The sequence below is a fragment of the Cololabis saira genome, chromosome 12 (assembly GCF_033807715.1).
Source record: "Cololabis saira isolate AMF1-May2022 chromosome 12, fColSai1.1, whole genome shotgun sequence".
In the NCBI taxonomy this organism is placed as follows: Eukaryota; Metazoa; Chordata; class Actinopteri; order Beloniformes; family Belonidae; genus Cololabis; species Cololabis saira.
The window spans coordinates 2,374,952-2,399,009 of NC_084598.1; the positions used below are offsets into that span (position 1 = coordinate 2,374,952).

Below are 24,058 nucleotides of genomic sequence, written 5' to 3' on the forward strand. Positions count from 1 at the left end.
TTTCATTTCCTTGGAAATGAAAGTGAAATGAGCCATAGTTCCGTTACAGGACATCAAACCCACCTACTTATTTACAGATGCAAGTTAACATTACAATGTAGGCCTATCTACATCAACTGTGTAACAATAAACTTGACCAACTGCGTTTTCATAACTTGTTTTTTCTTTTTATAACCTGAGCTGTTTTCGTAGAAAGGGAAATGAATTTAGGTCCTTCTTATGTCCTCTGATCTGTTCTGCTGCACTTCTCTCCTGCTTTCATCATAAATGCCATGGGTTAGGGTGAAAATGTGTAACTTTTCATGCCATGCATTTTCTTTAGTTTATTATTTTGTAACTGTACCAGGACCAGACATGTTTAGCTGCTCCACATGTCTGGAACAAACTCACAGAAAGCCTCAGATCAGCTCAAACTGAAACTCAGTTTATTTAAATCCTGGTTGTGACGTCATCATGTCTGTTTACAGCAGCAAGTACAAATGTATATGAACTCAAACTCACCAGGGAACTCAACATTTTCATAAGTTACAATAAACACTGATTTTCCAATTCATGACTTCATGACCTTCCAAATCTGAGTTATGCCTAGACCAGGAGTCAGCAACCCAAAATGTTTTAGAGCCATATTGGACCAAAAACACAAAAAAACAAATATGTCTGGAGCCGCAAAAAATGAAGTCTTGTATAAGCCTTAGAATGAAGGTAAATGGCGAAAGGTGAAATGTCGAGAAAAAGTCGAAATGTTGAGAAAAAAGTCAAAATGTCGAGATTAATATTGAAGTACAATCTCGAGAAAAAAGTCGAAATGTCGAGAAAAGTAAAAATTTCGAGAAAAAAGTCGAAATGTCGAGATTAAAAAGGAAAGGAAAAAGAAAAAAAGAGAAAAAAAGGAAAAAAAGAAAATAAATGAAGAAAAAAGAAAAAAAACAAGAAAAAAGAGAAAAAAAGGAAAAAAATAGAAAAAAAAGTCAAACATTTTTGAAAAAGCTCCAGGAGCCACTAGGGCGGCGCTAAAGAGCTGCATGTGGCTCCAGAGGTTGCTGATCCCTGGCCTAGACAGTTCTTTTCAGCGGTCTCAAATGTTTTCTTTGCTTGGCTCAGATATACATTTTACCCCTTCTAACAGTTAACATCTGTTCCTCAGCAGGGTTTATCTTTTGACTTAACTGTTTAAAAAAAAAAAAGAAAAAAGATGTTGCCAACTGCGTCAGTCGGGGTTAGCGTGTTACTAGATGAAACAGTTTTTTCCAGTAGTAGGATAGGATATTAGCTATTTGTTTAGTTAAATAAAGTTTGAAAGCCCCAGGCAGTTTGTGACAGTGATGCCAAATCTGAGATATCAGAACAAATTACAGTTTATTAAACTTCTTGGCTTTATTTAAATCTTTGGGGCATTTCAAGCCTCGGGTAATCAGTCTGTGCATACCGTCCATATTGCAATTTTAATTTGTGCAACTTTAAAAAGCTCTAGTTGTTGCCCCCAGTTATTTCTTCAAACTGCTACATTTTATTAGGACCGTCAATCAAGTCCAATATTATTCCCCTCTGCATCATTCTCTCCAAAATATTAGGCCTTTTATAAGCATCAGCTTTCTTTTACATGTACCCAGTACTCGAGTTGTAAAAAAAAAAGAATCGGGGGGATGGTGGATTTTATCATATGGGGACAGATAATTTGTGCCGATTACAAATAATATAATATATTACAAATAATAGCAGTGACCAAAACAGCTGCAGAAATACTGCAGGAATGACATAGCAGCAGTTAAATGCAGCCTTCTGTAAGCTTTAAATATCCACTGGGCTTACATCAAATACATCAAAACACAACAATAAAAAACACTTTTCTGAACTTATCAATATGACTCTGTCCTTCACAGGATAAGTAACATGGATCACTGCAAAAACTCACAATCTTAACAAGAATATTTGTCTTATTTCTAGTTAAAATGTCTCATTTTAGTAAAAAAATCTCCTTACACTTAAAACAAGACTCATCACTTGAAATAAGCAGAAAAATCTGCTAGTGGAACAAGATTTTTTTTGCTTGTAATAAGATAAATCTTGTCCCACTGGCAGATTTTTCTACTTATTTCAAGTGAAAATGTACTTAAAACAGGTGAAAATTGTCAAATAAGTTATTTTTCTGGTGATGACTCTAAATGTTGAAATAGCAGTAAAACCACATTCATTGATGAAATGACATAAGGGATGGAAAGGGGGGATGGCAGTTTTACAGGGGGGGATGATTTGGACCATTTTTATTTCAGTGGGGATGATTTGGACCGTTTTTTATTTCAGGGGGGATGCCGTCCCCCCTCATCCCCCCTCAACTCCAGTACTGCATGAACCATCTCTCAAATCTTGTTTCAAATCTCACAAAAATGTGGATTGTGCAAATCCCAAAATATGTGACCCTAACACCCAGTTATGTCGTACATAAATACATAGATCTGTAACAGAAATGTTGCAGGTATAAAAACAGTGAACAGGTTGCTGTTGCCGTCTGACATTAATATTTTGTCTAAAAAGACGACCCTCACCTACTTTGAAATGAAATCTCAATAAGACGGTGAATCTGTGCTACCGACACGAGCTAGAAAACGGAGAAATTCATAAAATGTGAGAGTAATGCAGGTCCAGAGAAACTTTATGGAAACAAACCAAAAAACATTCTCAATCCAAAATTTAAGCTAGGATGTTTTTGTTGTTAAACATCCAGAAATAAGAAATTAAAAAGGCAAATGTCAAAAAATTGAAAATTTTATTTAAAGTCTCAAAATGTTATAAAATGGACAGATTACGGAAGCAGTGTAATAATGGAACTCCTGAAAAGAAAACAAGAAATAAATGGGCAGTCTGATAAATCAAAAGCACAATTAGATACAAATGAGGAATATGAAACAGTTAGAGCTAATTCACTTAGAGTGGCTTTGAGATGTTTAAATGTCTTGGCGGTTAGAAATAGGAATACAAAGTCTATGAATTTGAGTCGTCTAATATTTCCAGTCGTTAGACTGACATAACAGAGATTGTATAATCCTTTATCCACCAAACAAACATTAACATTTTAGGTCTACTATTTACTTTGCAGTGTTTTTTCCTCTATATATCTGCACAAGCATAAAACACCTTGTCACAACTATGGAAATCTAGGTAACATATATAGTAAACATTGTTTTTTTTTTTTGTTTTTAAACCAATTTAGACTGAAACCAACCTTCAACTGAACAAAAAAAAAAAAACGGGCGGAGATCTGCATATCGGCTCAATTAAGGCTTTCTGTAAGTTCTTGGTGTCAACCTGCTTATAACCTGATAGATCAACGTTAACTTGAAATCAAATGTACAGGTGGTTTTATGTGCCATTTATTTCAATATTCAATTATTAAAGCAGCACAAAAGCACTTTTGCAACATGTATCAGCAGATTCTCTGTTCTTGTTTGTTTGTGAGAGGTTTCTTATACGACTCACATTGTTTCAGTTGAAATTAACTTATATTTTAACCTGGGGAAACCTCTTGTGCTGCTTTAATATTTAAAAAAATACTCCCCTCTAGGACAGCTGGAAGATTTGTACAACAGAAGTAAAAAATACTTGATAAATGGATGAAAACATTTTAATTGAAGCAAATATTCAAACTGAAAAGCCTTCCTCAAAATCTTTAATCAAAACCTAATGCTGTCCCTAAAATTAAGAAATGGGGAAAAAGAAATGGCTCTTTAGCAACATAGAAACTATAGGCTGAATTATCAAGTGATTTGTGCTCAATAACAGATTTTTATGGGAATTTTTGAGAAATTAGCATGAATAAAACTCACATTACCTTTGCAATTAAGAGTACTTTTGATTTAAAAGCTTTACTTCATAGCTTGCGTTGTCCTTTCAAATCTCTGTCGTACAGCCATGAAAACACTTTACAAAAAACAAACATCAATTACACTTTTCCAAATCTTTCGCTGCGCTTCATTTTCTTTGCCTGTTGAGAAAAAAACGGATATTGAAAACCAGTCAGCATCATGGATTCCCAGTGATCATTTCTATGGCTGACTGTAGCTCCTATGATGGAATCATTTCCTGAAAATGTAATAACGCCTGAAAATATTATAAAATTTGCACTTAACTCAATCGAAAATGTAATAAAATCGATGTAATAATTTCACCAATAATGTAATAAAATATCCTGACTGATATTGTAATAACATTTTTTCCGATAATGTAATACCTTATTACATTATTGGGAATTTATTACATTTTCAGGTGGGTCTTTTTTTTTCTTCCTCAAAACTGATAATGTAATAAATATAAATATATATGTTCATTTTCAGTCCAGAGTTCTACATTTTGTGTTTTAAGTATCTAAGAATGTTATATACGCTGGATTTGAAACACCAGAATGACTATTGGGTTAAATTGCAGACATTGAGTTCCATGTAATAAATTCCCAATAATGTAGTAAAGTATTACATTATTGGTAAAAATGTTTTTACAATATCCGTCAGGATATTCTATTACATTATTGGGGAAGTTATTACATTATTGGGTTCTATTACATTTTCGATTGAGTTAAGTGCAAATGTTATGACATTTTCAGGAAGTTATTACATTATAGGGTGCTACACTGACCACCAGTCAAACTAAAATAAAATCCTACCATGACGTCTTCTGCATCCGCTGAGGTTGCTCCCATTTGGATCCCAAATCTCTCCTTCCTCTTTTTCAGCTTTTCATCCTCTTCAACCTGAAAAAGGAGGGAAATACTAACTTGTAATCCTGAATGATATTGATCTGTAACAGCTGACGACCTGCAGAGCTGCTGGCGTTTGCCTAAGACTATGTTGCACCATCTGGTGGACAGATCTTTCTTACTAACAACATTTTATTTAGTTTCTAGCCAACAAATTTAAGGCAAACCTCTTATTTCTACTAACTGTATTTTAGGAAGATTGGTGAAAACACCAAGGTTTACAAGAAGAAGTGGAAAGTGAAGCCAGAACTGGTCAACGGTAAACGCAGTCACTGAGGACTCAGTCCCCGAAAAGAGGACGGAGACTAGAAAAGACTATTCCAAAGATCCTGGAACAGTTTCCTAGAGACAATTTCTGTTGTAATATACTCTATATAAATAACATTGAATTGAAAACACTGGAAGGTTTGTTTGTTTTGTTCATGTACTTAATATTATTTTTCAATGGACTCCATTTAACATCATTTATTATGTTCTGTCCTGATTCACATATAAACACATTTGTTTGTTGATAACCAGTAAATGTTTTCCCTTAAAAACTAAAATGAAAAACAATTTAAATGTTCAAAGAGCTGCAGTTCATTTCAGAAGTGACTGCATAGCAAGCACATGGGACTTTAATAGCACAGATATCCAGAGTACCTGGTCTAATGCTTATGTACATGTATGTGTGTATATGGGTCAATGACGAATAAGGATTTTCAACAGGTCAATATTAAAATAATAAAAAAAGGAATATCTATTGCTGTAGTTCAAACATTAAGAATGTTGTGTACACATAAATTCATATAAAAAATTTTAATTAAGTGATTTCAGAGTTTTTTGTGAAGATGAATTGGCACTAGCCTTAAAAAAAAGTCATGTGGTGCAACCATGATTCATATTAAAATAAATTAATTTCCTTAACATCTTGACACCTTTTTTTTTTTTTTACAAGTTTTCAGTATTATACAAAAATGGTTGTTTTTTTAAATGATATTTCATAAAATGGACATCAGTCAAACTTTGTTTGTATATTATGATGGAAATATAAATACAAATGTGTTGCAATCTTACACACTATAAGACAGATCAGAAATCATGCCAGATTGGGCAGAAGATTGATTTAAATACATTTAGAGTGATTTCGAAAAAGTTTTCAAAACCAGAGTCCTGGTGGGACGGTCGCACCACATGACATTTTGACGCTTAAAACAACAACAAAATCCCAAATAGCTAGTATTCTTTGTAAAATTCAAGTGAGTCCATATGTGGGACAGGAAGGTCATAAATATGGTATTTTTTTTATCCATTTAAACCTTTTTTGAATTGAAAAAAAAAACTGTTTTTCAGAAAATATAGGCGTCACGTTATTGACCCACATACATACACACACATATATATATATATATATATATATATACATACATATACATATACACATATATATTTTTTTTTATATTTATTTATTTATTTATAAAGTGCTTTTAAGTCCGGCCCCTTGACGATTTTAGATGAAGAGTTAGGATTTGGATTAGGATTTATGGTAACGTGTTTCTTCAGTTGACATAAACACCAAACTTAGCGTCCCAAAGGACGGACACATTAGTGAGCAGTTGCAGAGGCGTGTACTTCCTTGTGTACTTCATTGTGTACTTCCTTGTGTACTTCATTGTGTACTTCCTTGTGTACTTCATTTTAAAAGCTCCGTCACCTTTTGTGAAATTGATGAAACGTTCATGCCAAATCGTTCTGCTCTCTTCTTCAGCTGATCCAGGTTCGCCTGCACGAGACACAGAAACAAGTAAACACACACTCTCGTCATGGAGTTACATTAATGATCAGCTTAATGATGAACAATTACTTACAGCAGGTTTACTGTTCGCAACAACACCTGTTTGCAAGAAAACAGAGAAACATGTTAAACAATGTAGGTTGCCAAATAATGTCATGTATCACAACTTAGTAAAATACCGACGTACAAAACGTTGGCAGCCATCCTTGCCTATCATTAGACGTATAAAATAAGAGACACGACACACTTCATATGAAGACAAGAATAATAAACTGCAAGAGAACTTTCAGACACATAAATGACAGTCTGGTGATTAATAACAGACTTTTACATTAGGATTTGAAGTGTTCTGATGCAGATCCTGCCCAAAAACTTCAGGGAGGAAATTTCAAGGTCCGTTTTAAAACTTCGAGTTGTGGTAATTTTGTATATATATAAAAATCACATACATTTGTATATATGTTTAGCAACTGCATGCAAGGGGTTTTTGGAACCACAACTGCATCAAAATCACTTTTTTTCTGCCCCTAAATCAGACTGGATGCCTTTTGACATGAACTGTTCTCCTGAAAATAGGAACAAACAACAAAACATGCTTATTGTTTTGTCCTTTTAAATCAGTTTTTCTGTCATAAAAAAAGATTCAAATATCCAAATCACACAAGATGGACAAACCACACTAAAGTATCTCTGACAGGAAACCTTTCAGCCCGGACCGTTGATGTTAGAGACAGTTCCTGCAGAAACACAGGAGTACAGAGGCAGCGTTACCTGGGGAGGGACTGGCAGCAGTAGCCGGTAATCCAAATCTAAAAGGGGGGAAAAAAAAAATCTCAATAAATTTCAACATTTAATTAATGTTTCAAACAAACTTTAAGGATGGACGTCACTGAAACTAGAGTCATTTCATTTCCATCATATCTGGGAATTAAGAAAACCTATGAGTGAACACAAAAGATCCCAAGAACAAGATACTCTGATGGATAAAACAGCAATAAACTGTTACTGGAAGTTCATAAAAATACATAATCATCTTATTAATTAAAACAAATAATTTTGAGTAATGAGTGTATGATATACAGGACTGTCTCAGAAAAAAAAGTCCCTACTAAAAAGTCCTTTATTTTCTGTAAGGCAAAAAAGTCATCCATTCTGGATTCATTACAAATCAACTGAAATATTGCAAGCCTTTTATTATTTTAATATTGCTGATCATGGCTTACAGCTTAACAAAACTCAAATATCCTATCTCAAAAAATTAGAATATTCTGGGAATCTTAAGCTGTAAACCATAATCAGCAATATTAAAATAATAAAAGGCTTGCAATATTTCAGTTGATTTGTATTGAATCCAGAATGTATGACTTTTTTGTTTCTTTTAAATTGCATTACAGAAAATAAAGAACTTTATCACAATATTCTCATTTTCTGAGACAGTCCTGTATGTTCAGGTAACCTGCACTCTTGTCCTATCCGACCGTCTACCTCGTGAAATCAACACATTTTCCCAGATAAAAACAACTTATATCGTGAATGTGATGATACTGAAAGGAATTATGGTCATGGCTTATAAAACCAAATACAAATGATTTCAAAGAAAAAGCAGAAAAAGAAATGCCACAGTTAGTTGAGCCTCACCTTGCTGCACGTATGGCCTTTTTGCTCTCAGCCGATGCTGGCATGTTGAAACGCTCGGCTCTCTTCTGTAGTCTCTGGTGGAGGAAAGGTAAAGAAGAAAACTAAAAACCCTTTAACATTATATAGGTTTGAACAGCAATGGCAGGATGCATATGAAGTAGAGGCGAGTAACAGAGCGTGTCTAGGACATGATGGAGGTAAAACACGCGTTTCATTGGTGCAAAGATGAGAAGTAAAGTAACAATACTGAGGTGTTTCCTCGCCAGCCAACAACTAGAACATTAGATTATATTCTGGTTCTTCCTCAGGGCCGTCAGCAGAGTCTGACCAGCCAGTGTTTTGGTGGGATCACTTCAAACAGTGAGCGGATTTTAGCTGAAATTAACCGAAATATATTGAAGTGTTTGTGGGTGGAGCTGGAGCCCCGAGCTGTTAACCCTTTACTGTCTCTGGGTCAAAATCACCCCATTCTCCTGTTCCTTCCTCCTACCCTCCTCTCTCCTTCCTTCTTCCCTCCTGCTCTCTCCTTCCTTCTTCCCTCCTGCTCTCTCCTTCCTTCTTCCCTCCTGCTCTCTCCTTCCTTCTTCCCTCCTGCTCTCTCCTTCCTTCTTCCCTCCTGCTCTCTCCTTCCTTCTACCCTCCTGCTCTCTCCCTCCTTCTACCCTCCTGCTCTCTCCTTCCTTCCTTCCTCCCGCCTGCTCTCTCCCTCCTTCTTCCCTCCTGCTCTCTCCTTCCTTCTTCCCTCCTGCTCTCTCCTTCCTTCTACCCTCCTGCTCTCTCCCTCCTTCTACCCTCCTGCTCTCTCCTTCCTTCCTTCCTCCCTCCTGCTCTCTCCCTCCTTCTTCCCTCCTGCTCTCTCCTTCCTTCTTCCCTCCTGCTCTCTCCTTCCTTCTTCCCTCCTGCTCTCTCCTTCCTTCTCTCTTCCTCCCTTCCTTCTTTCTTTACTCCTTTCTTTTCTCCCCTCGTACATTCTTTGCTCGTTTTCTCCTTTCCTTCCTTCCTTCCTTCATCCTTTCCTCCCTTCCTTCTTTCCTCCCTTCCTTCCTCCCTTGACCCTTGACAGCACAAGGGTTAAGAAAGAAAGACGACACATATTTGGTTTTAATGCTGATCACATTAAGTCCAATCCAGATGACTGATGTGTGACGTTCAGAGCTAGTTTATAACACGTCCATAAAAACATGATGCCAAAGGTTAGTTAAATAATAGTTTTGATGTTTGCGTGATCCATAAAATACGGCACATAAACAAAGCCATCTGCCTATAACTGGGCATCAACTTCACATTCTCCATCAGGGTCATTAAATGGATATTATTGGTGGAGACCGCCGCTAATCCGGTTCTAACTGGACGCACACATGACGTCATATTTAAGTATTTAAATATCAGATCCGGTCAGGGATCTCCAGCAGTGACTGTGCTATGCCACTTTTCCACTAGTCTCGCCTCAGCCCGGCGCGGCTCCACGCGGCTCCACCCGTGTGTTTTTGCACAGCCAGATGAGAAGTGGGGGGGTGGGGGGTTGGGGTGAAGCTGCTGTGACGTACTCGATTGCGCAACACCTTTGTTTGTGTCGGCGCAGATGAGAAATCAGCTGGAGCCGCGAGCGGCGGAGAAAAAAACAGCCCGTCTACATCCCTTTTTTAATTTTCTCCTCAGCCACCAGGTTTATGAACATCTGCACCTCAGAGTTGGATCACCAAACAGACGTTTGTGCTGTATAATAAAATCGCAGCGAGTCGCCTCGCGCTGACTCCCGCTGACTCCCGCTTCCAGATTCAAACGTCTGACGGCCCCGCCCCCGACCAATCAGTGGCGCGGAGGGTGGTGATGTCAGAAATAGTCCCGGCTCAGCCCTGATTAGAACCTCGCTAGAATGGTTACAGAAAAATGTATGGGCTTGGAGCGGCTCTGCCCGTCTCAGCCCTAGTGCAAAAGGGCAAAACGGGTAGAACCGAGGTGAAGCGAGACTAGTGCAAAAGGGCCACTAGTTTATATATTTGTTGAAAGGTTTAACACGGGTGGAAACATCATGCCGTACATACTTCACTCCCAGTTGATGGAGGACTTATTTTCACAATCTTCTTCTCCTCAGCAGATCTGAAAGAACAAACATCAATGAAACAAACTAAAAAGAGAATTTGATGGAACTCGTTAGACATTTCACCAGATTTGATGAGCATGAAGACTCCATTATAAAATTCAAGATGCAATCATGTTGGAGATATGATTGTTGGTTTCTCACAGTTGCGTACAAACCTCACAGAAACTGTAGTGTCATGTGTAGAAGTGAATATTCTTTAAATATCAAACTAACATTTTCCTACATTTAAACGTGCTAAAACATCACTAAACTACTGTTGGCCATAACTGAGATACAGGAAGGGAATGTCTCCAAAACAGGTCACAAATCTTTTACAAACATCAACCCTTTTCTTCAGCCGCCGTGTTGGGCCTGAACAAACTGACGACAGGTCAGTTTGTAACAGGTAAAGGTGAAGAGCTGCTGCTGTTAAATGACTAAATGAAGATAAACTTACGGCTGGTCCTCCGTCATTTCAGTATTGTTGGCTTCTTTTACGTTGTTGGAGCTCTCCACTTTAGTGAAGTCCTAAAATCAAAATGGAAATGTTCATTCCACAGCTACAGACAGTTGTGTGAAAAGGAAAGTACATCATTTTCAGATTGAGGTTTTACATGTTAGCACACAATTAAAACAAAATGTCAAAGGAAAATCCTTACGATTATGTAAAATTAGGTTAATGAACAACAGCCCATTACATATTACACATTATTATTTATTAAACAAAACTAAATCAAAATGAAGAGCCAATGTGTGAAAAGTAAATACCCCCATGAGAATTGAGAGGGTGAGAGCAGCTGCTACTAGTCACACGGGTTTCATTAACGGCTCATCAGCGAGTGGGGCTCTAGAAACCTCTAGAAAAGCAAAGGTCTTTGCAGCTTGGGCATCTGCAGCATTTTTGGTCAATAGGGCTTGGTCACCAAGGTGCATTCTGGGACGCAGCCGTGTTGGCAGCCCCGTGAGTGTAAACAAACAGCGGAACGCAAAAAAAAGATGTTAAACTGCTGGAAAGGAACTGGAATTTACCGGGATACCTTAAACAAGGAAGCCAGGGAGCGGTATATGGAGAAAATAATGATTATTAACGGGTTGGATCCATATGAAATCCTTACTAAAGAGTGGAGCTCCTCGTCGGAGCTCCACTCTTTAGAAGGATTTACTGCTGCAGTTCTGCAGAACCACCGTCTTACTACCTTGTTTAGGAGTGTTTGGCCGCTGCTTTGGTAAATGTTTGACTCACCATGTGTTTCAATAAATTAGTATAATAGTACAACATACAGTACATGTTTTGTATTACTCTTACTTCTCTTTTTTTGACTGCTATATTATGTTGAAGAGGCTCCGAGGTGTGAGCAATATTCTTGTTTTCCTCGTGAGATTATTTTTTTCCTCTGCAGCTACAAATAGAGTTAATATTTTTTCCTCAACAAACTAGTTTTATCTGCAGATTGGGGTTAATGGCACCGCAGAGAGCTGGCCAGCAACTGCGTTTAGCTGGAGAAGTGGGGAATAAAACCCGTGTTTTGATCCGACCCGGTCTGTGTGAGTGTTTGTTTGTGGTTTACTGAGGAACGTTATGTTTAGTCGTTACAGCCGCGATCCAACCGAGCCGACGACTCTTTTACTCTGAGGCCTCCGTGGTTCTGCCTCCGAGCAGGAAAGCAGTGAAAAGTTGTTTGGGTGATCCGTATTGGCAAGTACTCAAACATAGATCAATAATGAGTCCAACTAACCAGACAACGTGAAATAAAACAAGTGCACCCACTAGGAGGCCGTGATGTCAGACCCATATGTGATTCTACTGGATGGGAACTCCAACAGGATTGTTGTTGTTACGGTACCGTAATTTGCAAGGGAAAAGAGCTCATTTGAGAGCCAAAGTTTTACACGCGTAAAGAAGAACTTAAGCTGGTCATACACTGTGCAATATTTTAAATCGTTTGGACTGCCCCATCTCACACTGCACGACTAGATCGCGGAGTTCAAAAGTTCAAAGCCCACGATTTATGGTCTCACACTGTACGACCTGATGCTCGGATGCGACCCGTCTGCTCATAATCCTCCCGTCGGACCTCTGTTACTGGAACTCGAGGCCGGTTCTGGGGCGGGCTGTGTCCACCCAAACGTGTGTCCTGCCCACCCGATCAAAGGTTATGGGGATCTTTTATTTTTTTTATAATTTTATATATATATATATATATATATACAGTGCCCAGCATAAATGAGTACACCCCCTTTGAAAAGTAACATTTTATACAATATGTCATTGAAAACAAACAATATTTCCAAAATGTGCACAGGTTACGTTTAATACAGCATCTGTTGAACTTTTGACTTAAAACAAAGGTTAATAATATAACTCAGATGACATATTTTTCAATTTTAGTCAAATTAGTGTGGTGCAATAATGAGTACATCCCACTGTAGGTCTCTGAGCAAAGCTACATTTTAGGCTCCCAATGTGTAATTGAACAAGCATTCAACCACAGGTGAGTCTAATTAGTCATTACACAGGTGTTCATTAGACAGGTGGCTACAAAAGGGGGTTACCTAAAGCAAACCACCCCTTCCCATTTCCTGCTGTCCGCAATGGCACCACATGGAAGAGAAATGACACCAGATCTGTGAAAGATAATCATTTCTTTACACCAGAAAGGTAAAGGCTACAAGAATATCAGCAAAACCTTACAAATTAGTAAGAATACAGTTGCAAAAGTAATTCAAAAATTTAAGAAAGATGGAACTGCAACCACTGCACAGAGACGTCCAGGTCGACCACGGAAGTTAACACCATGACAGGAGCGTCTTGTGATGAGAAGGGTTGAAGAAAACCGGCATGCAAGTTCCCTGCAATTACCTAGGGAAGTAGCAAGTGCAACTGGAGTGACTGTTTCTCGTGACACAATACGCCGTACAGTGCAGAGGAATGGCATGCATGGGTGTCGTCCTCGAAAGAAGCCTCTCCTAAAGCCCAGTCACAAGAAAGCCCGTCTAGAGTTTGCCAGGGCACATGCCGACAAAGGTGAGCGCTACTGGGACTCTATACTGTGGAGTGATGAGACCAAAATCAATCTTTTTGGAACCGATGGCTTCAACACTGTCTGGCGTCGCAAGGGTGAGGAATACAAAGAAAAGTGCATGGTGCCCACAGTGAAACATGGAGGGGGTAGTGTCCTTATGTGGGGCTGCATGAGTGCTGCTGGTGTTGGGGAGCTGCATTTCATTGATGGCATCATGAATTCAGAAATGTACTGCTCTATACTGAAAACTAAGATGCTTCCATCACTTCTTGCCCTTGGTCGTCGTGCCCTTTTCCAACACGACAATGATCCTAAGCACACATCTAAAGCCACTGCTGGCTTTCTGAAAAGGAACATGGTGAGAGTGATTCCGTGGCCAAGTATGTCACCTGATCTGAACCCAATTGAACATCTTTGGGGAATTCTAAAGAGACAGGTTGAGCATCACTCTCCATCCAACATCCAATCTCTGAAAGAGGTCATTGTAGAAGAATGGAAAAAGATTGATGTTGCCAAATGTCGCCAACTTGTGCATTCCATGCCCAGGAGACTTGAAGCTGTCATTAAAAATAATGGAGGCCATACAAAGTACTAAATGTACTAAATTTAGTAGTTTTTGTTGTGGGGTGTACTCATTATTGCACCACACTAATTTGACTAAAAAAGGAAAATATGTCATCTGAGTTATATTATTAACCTTTGTTTTAAGTCAAAAGTTCAACAGATGCTGTATTAAACGTAACCTGTGCACATTTTGGAAATATTGTTTGTTTTCAATGACATATTGTATAAAATGTTACTTTTCAAAGGGGGTGTACTCATTTATGCTGGGCACTGTATATATTAAAAACATCCCAAAAATATCTATACCGTTTCTGATTGGGTGGGCACTGCGCATCATTTTTAGACACAACAAAGAACGCATACCGCAAAAGTTGTGTCTCGGCGGAGGGACCCGACGTCCCAGCAAAATGAGAAGAGAAAAAAGAGGTTTTCCGAACAGCAGACAGCGCACACACTAAATGCTGATTTATGGTTCTGCGTTACACCAACGCAGAGCCTACGGTGTAGGGTACGCGGCGACCCGCACCGTACGTGGAAATGCGGTCTTTTTTTTGCTATTAACACATGATTTGTAATTTGAATTTGCAACACTTAAACTACAATTAATAGTTTTTGACGTGACATCAGAGATTGTGCATGCTCTCTGTGAAAGGATGAGTCAAATCGGGTCGCAGCACTGCTTCAACTGTGCGATTCCTTCACGAGGAGCGACCAGGATTTCAAACACTTGATTTTCTTGCGACCTCACGATTCGTGATCGGGAGCTTGTCGTGAGGTGTTAATCTCTCGTCGTTACCCCACGTACACTGCACGAGGCACGAGCAACGATTGGGTCGAAATCGGGCCCGATCAAAAAAAGTCGAACTCAAAACGAGCCGATAATCGCACAGTGTATGCCCGGCTTTAGTGTGCAATGAGGACTCAAACTGGAACAGCAGTTTAGATGAGTACAGAAACAAAGGTTGGTGGTGAAGTTGAGCATATTCACACAAAACCAGGGACTTTTAGAGAGGAGCAGCAGAGTTTTATGGGAGAGCAGAATAAACAGTTGATCAGAGGTTGTAAATACACCTCACGTCTTTCAGTCAGAAAATCAAAGTACATTACCACGGCGTCCTCGGCCAGAACCTCATCCACGTCCACATCTTCCTCTTTGGTTTGGAACATGCAAGAAAAAACAGCAAACACAAAGAGTTAAGGCTGAATTATGGTTCTGTGTCAAAACAACGCCGTCGTGAACCTTCAGACTTCTCCGTCACTCCATTTCTCCACGGTGAACCCCCCGGGACCACAATGACACGTTGACTGCGTTTCAATGCATCAATAACCCTTTTAAAACCTGAATATTGGCAATAATAACCCGAATTTGCACGGCCATGTAAACACCAATAACCCATTTGAATAACCAGAATATGACCCCTGGGTTTCTCCTTTTAAACCTGAATATTGGGTCATGTAAACACCAAACGGAATATCCCCATCAAACGGAACAGGAATCTGTTTTCTGCACATGCTCTGTTCACAAGGAATCCTGGTCTTTTGAGTCCAGGAAGTTCTTATAAACACGGAGAAACCAAGACCAGGAGGAGACTAATCACTTCATAAATGTAATGAAGGATATGAACATTTCTGCATTTGTAGACGCTAGAAAGTACCGGGATAGAAGATTTACAAGAAGGTGAGTGAAAAGTTGTGCGAAGCAGCATTTGTTTTGAATTTGGATACAGGAAGAAGAAGCAGAAATGACGGGAATTGCGTCATCACGTTCTCCGTGCGTCGCTGGTTTGATCCAGATATCCTGAATGATTAATCACCATGTAAACGGAATATTCCCAATGTTTCAGTAACCGGAATATTAGCAATAACCCAAATTTTTACTGCATGTAAACGTAGTCACTGACAATGCACTGCCGTTCTGCCCTGGGCACGGTCACATACAACGCAGAGTGGGACGTCTCAAAAGTCCCAACCTGAGAGTGCTGTGTGAAAGGAAAGGGGGCTTTAAGACGGCACCAATATCCACTGAACTGAAGACAAATACAACTATAGACTTCTCAACACAAACAAAAATGTAGATCTCAAGAAATCAAGGATATCAGGAGACTCTTCTTTTAAATGAGTGTAAGTGACTTCTTATGCATTTGTGTTTTGATGCTTGCATTTCTACACCGTGTGAGACTGTATGCACTTTTCCTTTTGGCACATTCACTCTCACCTTCTCTTTTATCTTTAGAAACTTGTTCATCTATTTCTTGCCTGCCACAGGGACTGGGCAGGCGAGGGAAGATGGAAGTTAGATAAATAGAAAGCTAGAATCTGAGCATTACTCTGTTTGAGTCAAATGTTTCCGGTCCATAAATGGGAAAAAGATAACATTGATCCGCCTCACCATGCTCGTCCAGATAGGCCTGGAGTCGGGCGATCAGCTCTCCTTTGTTTCCTTTGGTTTCCAGACCTCGGGCCTCACACTCCTGCCTCAGCTCAGCAAGCTGCAACACAAGAAAAATATAATTTAATCACCATCATTTAAAGAAAACCCCCACTGTAACGTAGGGAATAAAGCTAGAACAACAAGATGCTGGGTGTTCTCCAAACACGCTTTGAGCCACAAAGACTTTTCTGCTCATTTTGACATCATGCCAAGAACCTTTTAAATGGCTGCACATTTTGGGGTTTTAACAAGAACAAAGTCTTGATTTGGATAGAGCAACAGACAACTATTTCAGCTCATGGTTCTTCTTTTCACCTGCTGTCCAGAAGCTTCTAATCACATCACAGATCATCCTGGAAGTTCTGGCATATGGTGGCCGAGACCCACCATTGCTGCAAATAAAAGAAACGCTGCAAATAAAATAAACGCTGCTGCAAAAAAAAAAAACGACGCAAATAAAAAAGCCACAACGGAAGTGAATTACCGGTGACTACTTTTGCCGATGCACCGGTGTTTTTACGTGAGAGGAGAAGAAGAAGAGGTCGTAAGTGAAAAGGAAGAAATAAGAAGAGCGAGGAATAAGAAGAACCATGAACAAGAAAATAAGTGAAAAGGTTAGTGTTCAACGCCGCTACGTGTCATTTTTAATGTGCAACACCGGTGCATCGGCTAAAATAGTCCCTGGTAATTCACTTCTGTTGTGGCTTTTATTATTTTATTTTATTTGCAGCAGGGTTTATTTATATTTTCAGCGTTTCGTTTATTTGCAGCGGCGTTTGTTTCTATTTGCAGGGTTACTTTTATTTTCAGCGTTACTTTTATTTGCAGCGTTTATTTTATTTTCAGCAATGGCGGGTCTCGGCCACCGTACTGGCAACAAGTATTAATTCAGCCAGTTACTTATTTATGTTAAGATGTTGTTTCCTGGTCTTTATTGAACGTTGCTTGACAGGAAATCTGGGGCAGGGAGAGAGGGAAGTCATGCAGGACACGCAGCAAAGAAAGTCCCGGGCTGGGATTGGAACCTGGACTGCATGTACTAGGACAAAGACCTCTGAATAGTTTACACCCGATCAACCAAGTGAGCTACGTGGCGCTCTGAAAACACGCTATTTTTTAATGTGCACATCATTAACTCAATTTCATATTTCTTTACAAAATTTCAGAAAGAAAAATACATGTCCCAACCCAACTAAATCCCAAAGTAAACACTTCTTTCTGCCCAGTGTGTGTTTTAGATCAGTTTCATGGAGATTTTTTTAAATGAATAATTGGATAGCAATTTAATAGTGGTTTTGTCAGTAAAACTTCATTAAAAAAATTAAAACAATTTAAACTCTAAATTGTATGGAAAACACCCTGGTCTGATTACCATGTTATTTCTTTGGGGGGAGCAGCCTTCACTTTACAACCAGTCATCCACTTTATTTAATCATATGTTTGTTCCAGCAGGTTTAGCTCAGTTCAGAGACATCTGATCTCTAGCATGTTTTAATCCGCTCTGTGATTTCCACTTAGCCTATGGAACATAATTTGCAGTCAAATATAATAGTACAGTTTTATGGGGCTCAGTTAGGATTTCTTAAGTAAACCTAACTGGGCCACAGGATTTTCTTTTCTTTTTTATGAAATAGTATTTGGGCTTTGAACGAGTCGGATATATACAGGACTGTCTCAGAAAATTAGAATATTGTGATAAAGTTCTTTATTTTCTGTAATGCAATTAAAAAAACTAAAATGTCATACATTCTGGATTCATTACAAATCAACTGAAATATTGCAAGCCTTTTATTATTTTAATATAGCTGATCATGGTTTACAATTTAGGATTAAGATTCCCAGAATATTCTAATTTTTTGAGATAGGATATTTGAGTTTTCTTAAGCTGTAAGCCATGATCAGCAATATTAAAATAATAAAAGGCTAGCAATATTTCAGTTGATTTGGTTTTTTTTTTTTACCTTGTCTGCACACATATTAATGATTGATACCATGAAGGTAGAACCCAAAAGGTATATATATGTGCATTATTACTATATTTAATATATATACATATATACGCTACATATGCATACACATACATAAATATACACATACAAACCCAGTGATTTTTTTTTTTCAGTTTTCATTTCATTTTTTCAGTTGATTTGTAATGAATCCAGAATGTATGACATTTTTGTTTTTGTAATTGCATTACAGAAAATCAAAATATTCTAATTTTCTGAGACAGTCCAGTATTTGATGTTAAGAAGGTGCAGACTCCGAGCAGCTACCGGTGTTCTGACAATTTCTGCTACCTGCCAAGAAATGCTACTTTGTGGTTCTGCGCATGCGCACACACAGTCGATTTTCAAAGTTTGCATCATTTCTTGCACGATGTAAAATTGATAATATGGGATGTTGAGTATTTGATCCTTCAAAATACACTTACCCATGACATGAATTGCATTACACTTTGTGAACATTATACGATAAAGAGGGAAAAAGAACAATTCTATCGCTTTATCTGATATTCATTCAGTCATTCGCCTTTATTTAACCAGGCAGGTCATTAAGAACATTCTTCTTTACAATAACGGGCTGGCAAGAGACAAGGAAGTGGTTTAGGGAGTAAAACACAGTAAAATTGTAGCTCTACAAAAAGGTAGAGAACCATTAGGTAGCATTTTTTGGCAAAGCAGCAGAACATGGCAGAACACCGGTCATGCTGCAGCCTGGTGTCGCTGCTGCTGCTGCTCTCTCAACACACGCCTTCGCCTTTTAAACCATGTAGTCGTTCATTGCACAGTTCGTCGGTCAGCAATAAACGTCGGCACTAACCCCTTCCCTACTAGTGTAACCACCACATGGAAATAAAGAACACATTTACGATGCTACCAACCTTCAGTTTCTGCAGCTCCACCACCTCGGCCATCTTTCTTTGTGGTGTAGTACTTCCTGTGATCAGGCGACGGACTTGTGCACCAGCGCGCTGTCGCCACAGCGCCCCCTGCTGGCACAGCGGACAGGCTGCACACGGACCTGCACTACGGTGTACGGCTACCTGACGGCAGAGGGGGCTCCAAACATGTTTCCTAGGGGGGCCAGATGGGGCCACTTAAATTCTTGGGGTGCACACCAAAACTAAAAACCATCATTACAGGACTTTATTGTACTGTTGTAGTGTACAGGCTGAGAAATACTTTATTTTTTTTTACTTTCTGACTTGTCTGCATATATATGAATGGTTAATACCATGTTGGTAAAAACCTAAGACAGATTATATATATATATATATATATATATATATATATATATATATATATATATATATATATATATATATATATATATATATATATATATTATATATATATATATATATATATTATATATACCGTATTTTCTGGACCGCTATAAGCCGCTACTTTTTTCATAGGTTTTCAACCATGCGGCTTATACAAAGATGCAGCTCTGTGGATTTTTCTTCCACCGCTCAGGGCGCTCTAACCAGAATTAAAATCAAAACTAAGACAAAATAAATGCAAAGAAGAATATGCTACTTCTTCTTCAGCAGATAGAAGTAGGTAGAAGCAGATTTCAAACAGATAAATAGATAAATAAATACCGGTTATTTTCTCTTGGTTCTGTCCCGTTTTAATCAGCAAAGTTGCTGCCGTGTTAAAAGACACTGTTAGGAAAGGATCTATTTAGGTACAAACATGTACATCATTTACAGTTCAAAATCCTTCTGTACATGCAGTAAATATCTAATCTAACAACATAAATATCTTGCATATCTTTTATTTTTAATAGAGCGGATGCGGCTTATATACAGGTGCGGCTTATAGTCCAGAAAATACGGTATATATATATATATATATATATATATATATATATATATATATATATATATATATATATATATATATATATATATATATGCATTTTTAATATATAATATATATCATATATATTTTAATATATCATATATTTATTTACACACATATACATATATATGTATATATATATACATATATATTTATTTATTTTATTAATACACATATATATATATTTTTGTATATATATATATATATATATATATTTTTTTTTTATTTTATTATTAGGGTCAGAAATACTTAAAGAAACGCCTACTGACATTTGGCCAAATGATTTGGGATGAAACACATAACTGACTAGAATTGTCAGGGTTTGATATTTCCCTCAGTTTGTGTTTTCTGTCTTGCCCCGCCTGTTTTCCATCTGCCCTGATTGTCTGCACCTGTGTCTCGTTACCCCCGGTGTATATCTGGTCTTGTCTTTCCGTGCTCCCTGTCTTTTACATATATACACAGATGGTTCAAAAGATCCAGAGACAGGCAGAACAGCAGCAGCAGTAGTCATCCCTGAAGTGAACATTGTATGCAGGAAGAGACTATCGGATGAATTATCTGTGTTTACAAGCGAAATAATGGCTATAATAATTGCATTGCAGTGGGTAGAGGACAGCAGGCCAGAAAGAGTGGTTATACTATCAGATTCAGCAGCAGCATTAAAAAGCTTATTTTATTGCAACACCACATGCAGAGAAGAGCTATTATTTGAAATAATGATGCAATTATTTAGAATTAAGCATATGCAATTGTCTGTCATTTTTGTGTGGGTTCCTGCACACATCGGGATTGAAGGGAATGAAAGGGCAGATGGAGCAGCCAAAGGGGCTTTGAGGAGTGAACATCAACTCCTTGTAAACATCAGCAAATCAGAAGTCAAAGGGGTGATAAAGAGACAAATCAGGAAAAAGTGGCAAAATGAGTGGAACAAAGAAAGTAAAGGACGGTATCTTTTTAAAAATAAACCATTAGTTGGGAATGCAGGATCAGGCGGGCGGAACAGGACCGAGGAAAGAGTAATGACAAGATTAAGGAATGGGCATACTGGGCTGAATAGATCTCTATTTTTAATAAAAAAAACACAATACAGGAAAGTGTGAACATTGTGGAGAGGAGGAAACAGTGGACCATATTCTATTAGACTGCAACAAATATATAACAGAGAGAGATGTGTTAAAGCAGGAAATAAGAAAGCTAGGGGAAGTTAATATCATAAATATATTACGGAAATCTTCAGGTGATGAGTGCTTTTTTAAAATAAACTAGATTAATGAATAGGATATAAGGCCGGGTTATTTGATTTAAGAGAATTTGGTTGTTTTGTTTGTTTTGATTGTTTTTTTTTGTATTGTTTGACATACATTCATTTTGAATACATTAGAGATCGTTTAGATACCTAGTCCATATTCCAGATCAGTGGGTGGCGGTAATGCACCCGAAAGCTGTTTGCCAACCGCCAATAAAATCAAAAGAAGAAGAAGAAAGAAGAAGAATGCTCCCTGTCTGTCCGTACTGTTTCCTTCCTCCATGTGTCCTGTCAGGATTTCAGTTTTTGATAATCCTGCTCTGCAGCGTTTTTGGTTCTTGCCCTTTTGTTAAATAAAACCCTGTTTTTGGAACTCCTGCATCTGGGTCCTCAAACCATCATCCTTGACAAGAATCTATGTGACCGGCAAGTGTTTTTTTTTTAATTAAGGCCAGTGGGGTGGCCAGCAAATTTGTAGAGGGGGCTGTGGCCACCCCTGGCCACCCCCTGGTGGTGCCACTGCTTGACGGTATACTCTATTCAAGATTTATAAAAAGAAAGAAATCAACTTATCACATTTAAAAAGAAGAAAAGGTTGAATACATTTTAAAGAATTGACTCAACCTGCACTTACATTTGAAGTCAACACCAGACTCCAAAATTCAGTCCCCAAAGGAGCAGATTGACTCTATGTCCATCTGTTTTATAATGTCAAATGACACAGAAGTAGGACTCACATATTGCAATGTTAAAATGAAGCTGCTTGAATTGATTCCAAGTAAGAAGTATCAAAAAGTTAAAAAATAAATAAATAAGAAGCCTAATGTGGCGGCGACTGTTCAAATGTGACCATAATTGAACATTCGGGAAAATTCACATCCACTGCAGTATCAGCTGGGATGAACTCACAAAACAACCTGATGCCCCTGAAAGAAAGATGAATAGATGGATGGATGGATGGATCTCTGTTAGACGTGGGGTGTGAGGGGGATTACAGAGTTCATGGTCGGCATGACGACAGATCAAACATATTTGGAATGGATTTGCTCTGAATACTGACTTTGTTTAAAAAGAGGTTTAAACGGCGTTGCCATCTGGCTAATGACACCGAGACAAAAAAACTTTTAATAAAGTGACTTTAAGGCTGTGGGGTTGGAGGACAAAGCCGGATGAATTTAGAGTCACAAGTGCTTCAATAATCCTTATTCACAAAACATTCCTTCCATTTTTTCTCTGCAGACTTGAGTGATCTATTGTTCTGCTGATACAGGAATGAAAAACACAGACATGGCTGACATTTGAGACATTATTTCATGTCTGCATTGCAGTGAAGTATATATTGAAGCAGTGTTCACTTAGAGTATATGCTGCTTTGCAGAGAAGCAGGACTTTTGAAGAGTTTTCCTTTTTTTATTTTTTGTGACGAGGATTTGGTGGCATTAGCTGCAGCATGAACTCAGAGTAAATCTGCTCATAATCAGCAGTAATCAGAGACCACAATGTGTCAGGTGATTCTAGCAGAGAATGAGGGGAGATTTTATATGCATGTAAGCAAAAACCACAATGTAAAAGACAGTGTAATAGTCTTGAATTAAATAGAGCTTTAAATACTTTTCCGTCTGGAGAGGATGAATAAAGTCAAATGATTTATGAAATATTTTACTTATTTCATATTTCTTAATCAATAGATCATTAATATTCCTTAATGTATACAGGACTGTCTCAGAAAATTAGAATATTATGATAAAGTTCTTTATTTTCTGTAATGCAATTAAAGAAAAACAAAAATGTCATACATTCTGGATTCATTACAAATCAACTGAAATATTGCAAGCCTTTTATTATTTTAATATTGCCGATTATGGCTTACAGATTAAGATTCCCAGAATATTCTATTTTTTTTAGATAGGATATTTGAGTTTTCTTAAACTGTAAGCCATGATCAGCAATATTAAAACAATAAAAGGCTTGCAATATTTCAGTTGATTTGTAATGAATCCAGAATGTACAACATTTTTGTAATTGCATTACAGAAAAGCACAATATTCTAATTTTCTGAGACAGTCCTGTATGTTGCATTTTAACATTAAAGCTTGGAGAGGACCCCCATGACCCCGTGTTGGAAGTAGGTATAGAAAATATATAAATGGGGGGGATATTGAAAAAAAGTCTTGTTCCAACCTTTTGGTTTCCTCCCCCCAAAAAAAAGAAAAGAAAAAACTGAATTGGCTATGTATTTGTAGCAAGGCTAGTGGTACGGGGTCGACCGACAGGACGGAGGACACAGGGTTTAGTGCAGGAACTCTTTATTCTCTTCTTTCACCCAAGACACACGTGCCGTCACCTCCAGCAGCTTCCTCCAGCAGACCTCTTGCTGGTGTGCAGCTGCTCTTTATGAAGGCAGGCAGGGTGGAGAGGCTGATTGGGCACAGGTGTGCCCAATCAACGGAGTGGCTGCTCCTCCACCCTGCCACAGTATTCATTTGGAACCAGTTGAACTGTATCTTGGAAATGCCTTGAGATGACAGTTGTTGTGATTTGGTCCTTCATAAACAAAGCTGAACTGAATGAAGGGCAAAACTTCCACTTAGTTGTATCTTAAGCTGGATCATTTTATACATCAGCCTTATTTGCAGTTTTTACAAATCTGTAAATTGCCGCTCCATCTGCAAAATATGAC

General features: G+C 38.1%; 1 protein-coding gene across 1 annotated transcript; it reads right to left on the minus strand.

Annotated features, from left to right (window-relative positions):
* Window positions 1-2,747: 2,747 nt before the first annotated feature.
* sarnp (SAP domain containing ribonucleoprotein) lies at window positions 2,748-19,193 on the minus strand. Its single transcript, XM_061735156.1, has 11 exons — window positions 19,142-19,193; window positions 16,219-16,318; window positions 14,937-14,980; window positions 10,700-10,770; window positions 10,205-10,259; window positions 8,160-8,233; window positions 7,293-7,330; window positions 6,595-6,620; window positions 6,441-6,509; window positions 4,655-4,741; window positions 2,748-3,979 (listed from the first exon to the last, which is right to left on the minus strand). Exons 1-11 carry the CDS (start codon window positions 19,172-19,174, stop codon window positions 3,938-3,940), a joined length of 639 nt encoding a protein of 212 aa, XP_061591140.1. The 5' UTR covers window positions 19,175-19,193; the 3' UTR covers window positions 2,748-3,937.
* Window positions 19,194-24,058: the final 4,865 nt, after the last annotated feature.

What these genes read in the sequence shown, in the direction of transcription:
- sarnp (XM_061735156.1), bottom strand. Translation starts at nt 19,174, where the DNA reads ATGGCCGAGGTGGTGGAGCTGCAGAAACTGAAG. An exon ending in GAAATGACGGAGGACCAGCC is followed by an intron (nt 10,260 to 10,699) that starts GTAAGTTTATCT and finishes TTGTTCTTTCAG; the next exon opens with ATCTGCTGAGGAGAAGAAGA. An exon ending in CGGATGCAGAAGACGTCATG is followed by an intron (nt 3,980 to 4,654) that starts GTAGGATTTTAT and finishes TTTTCTCAACAG; the next exon opens with GCAAAGAAAATGAAGCGCAG.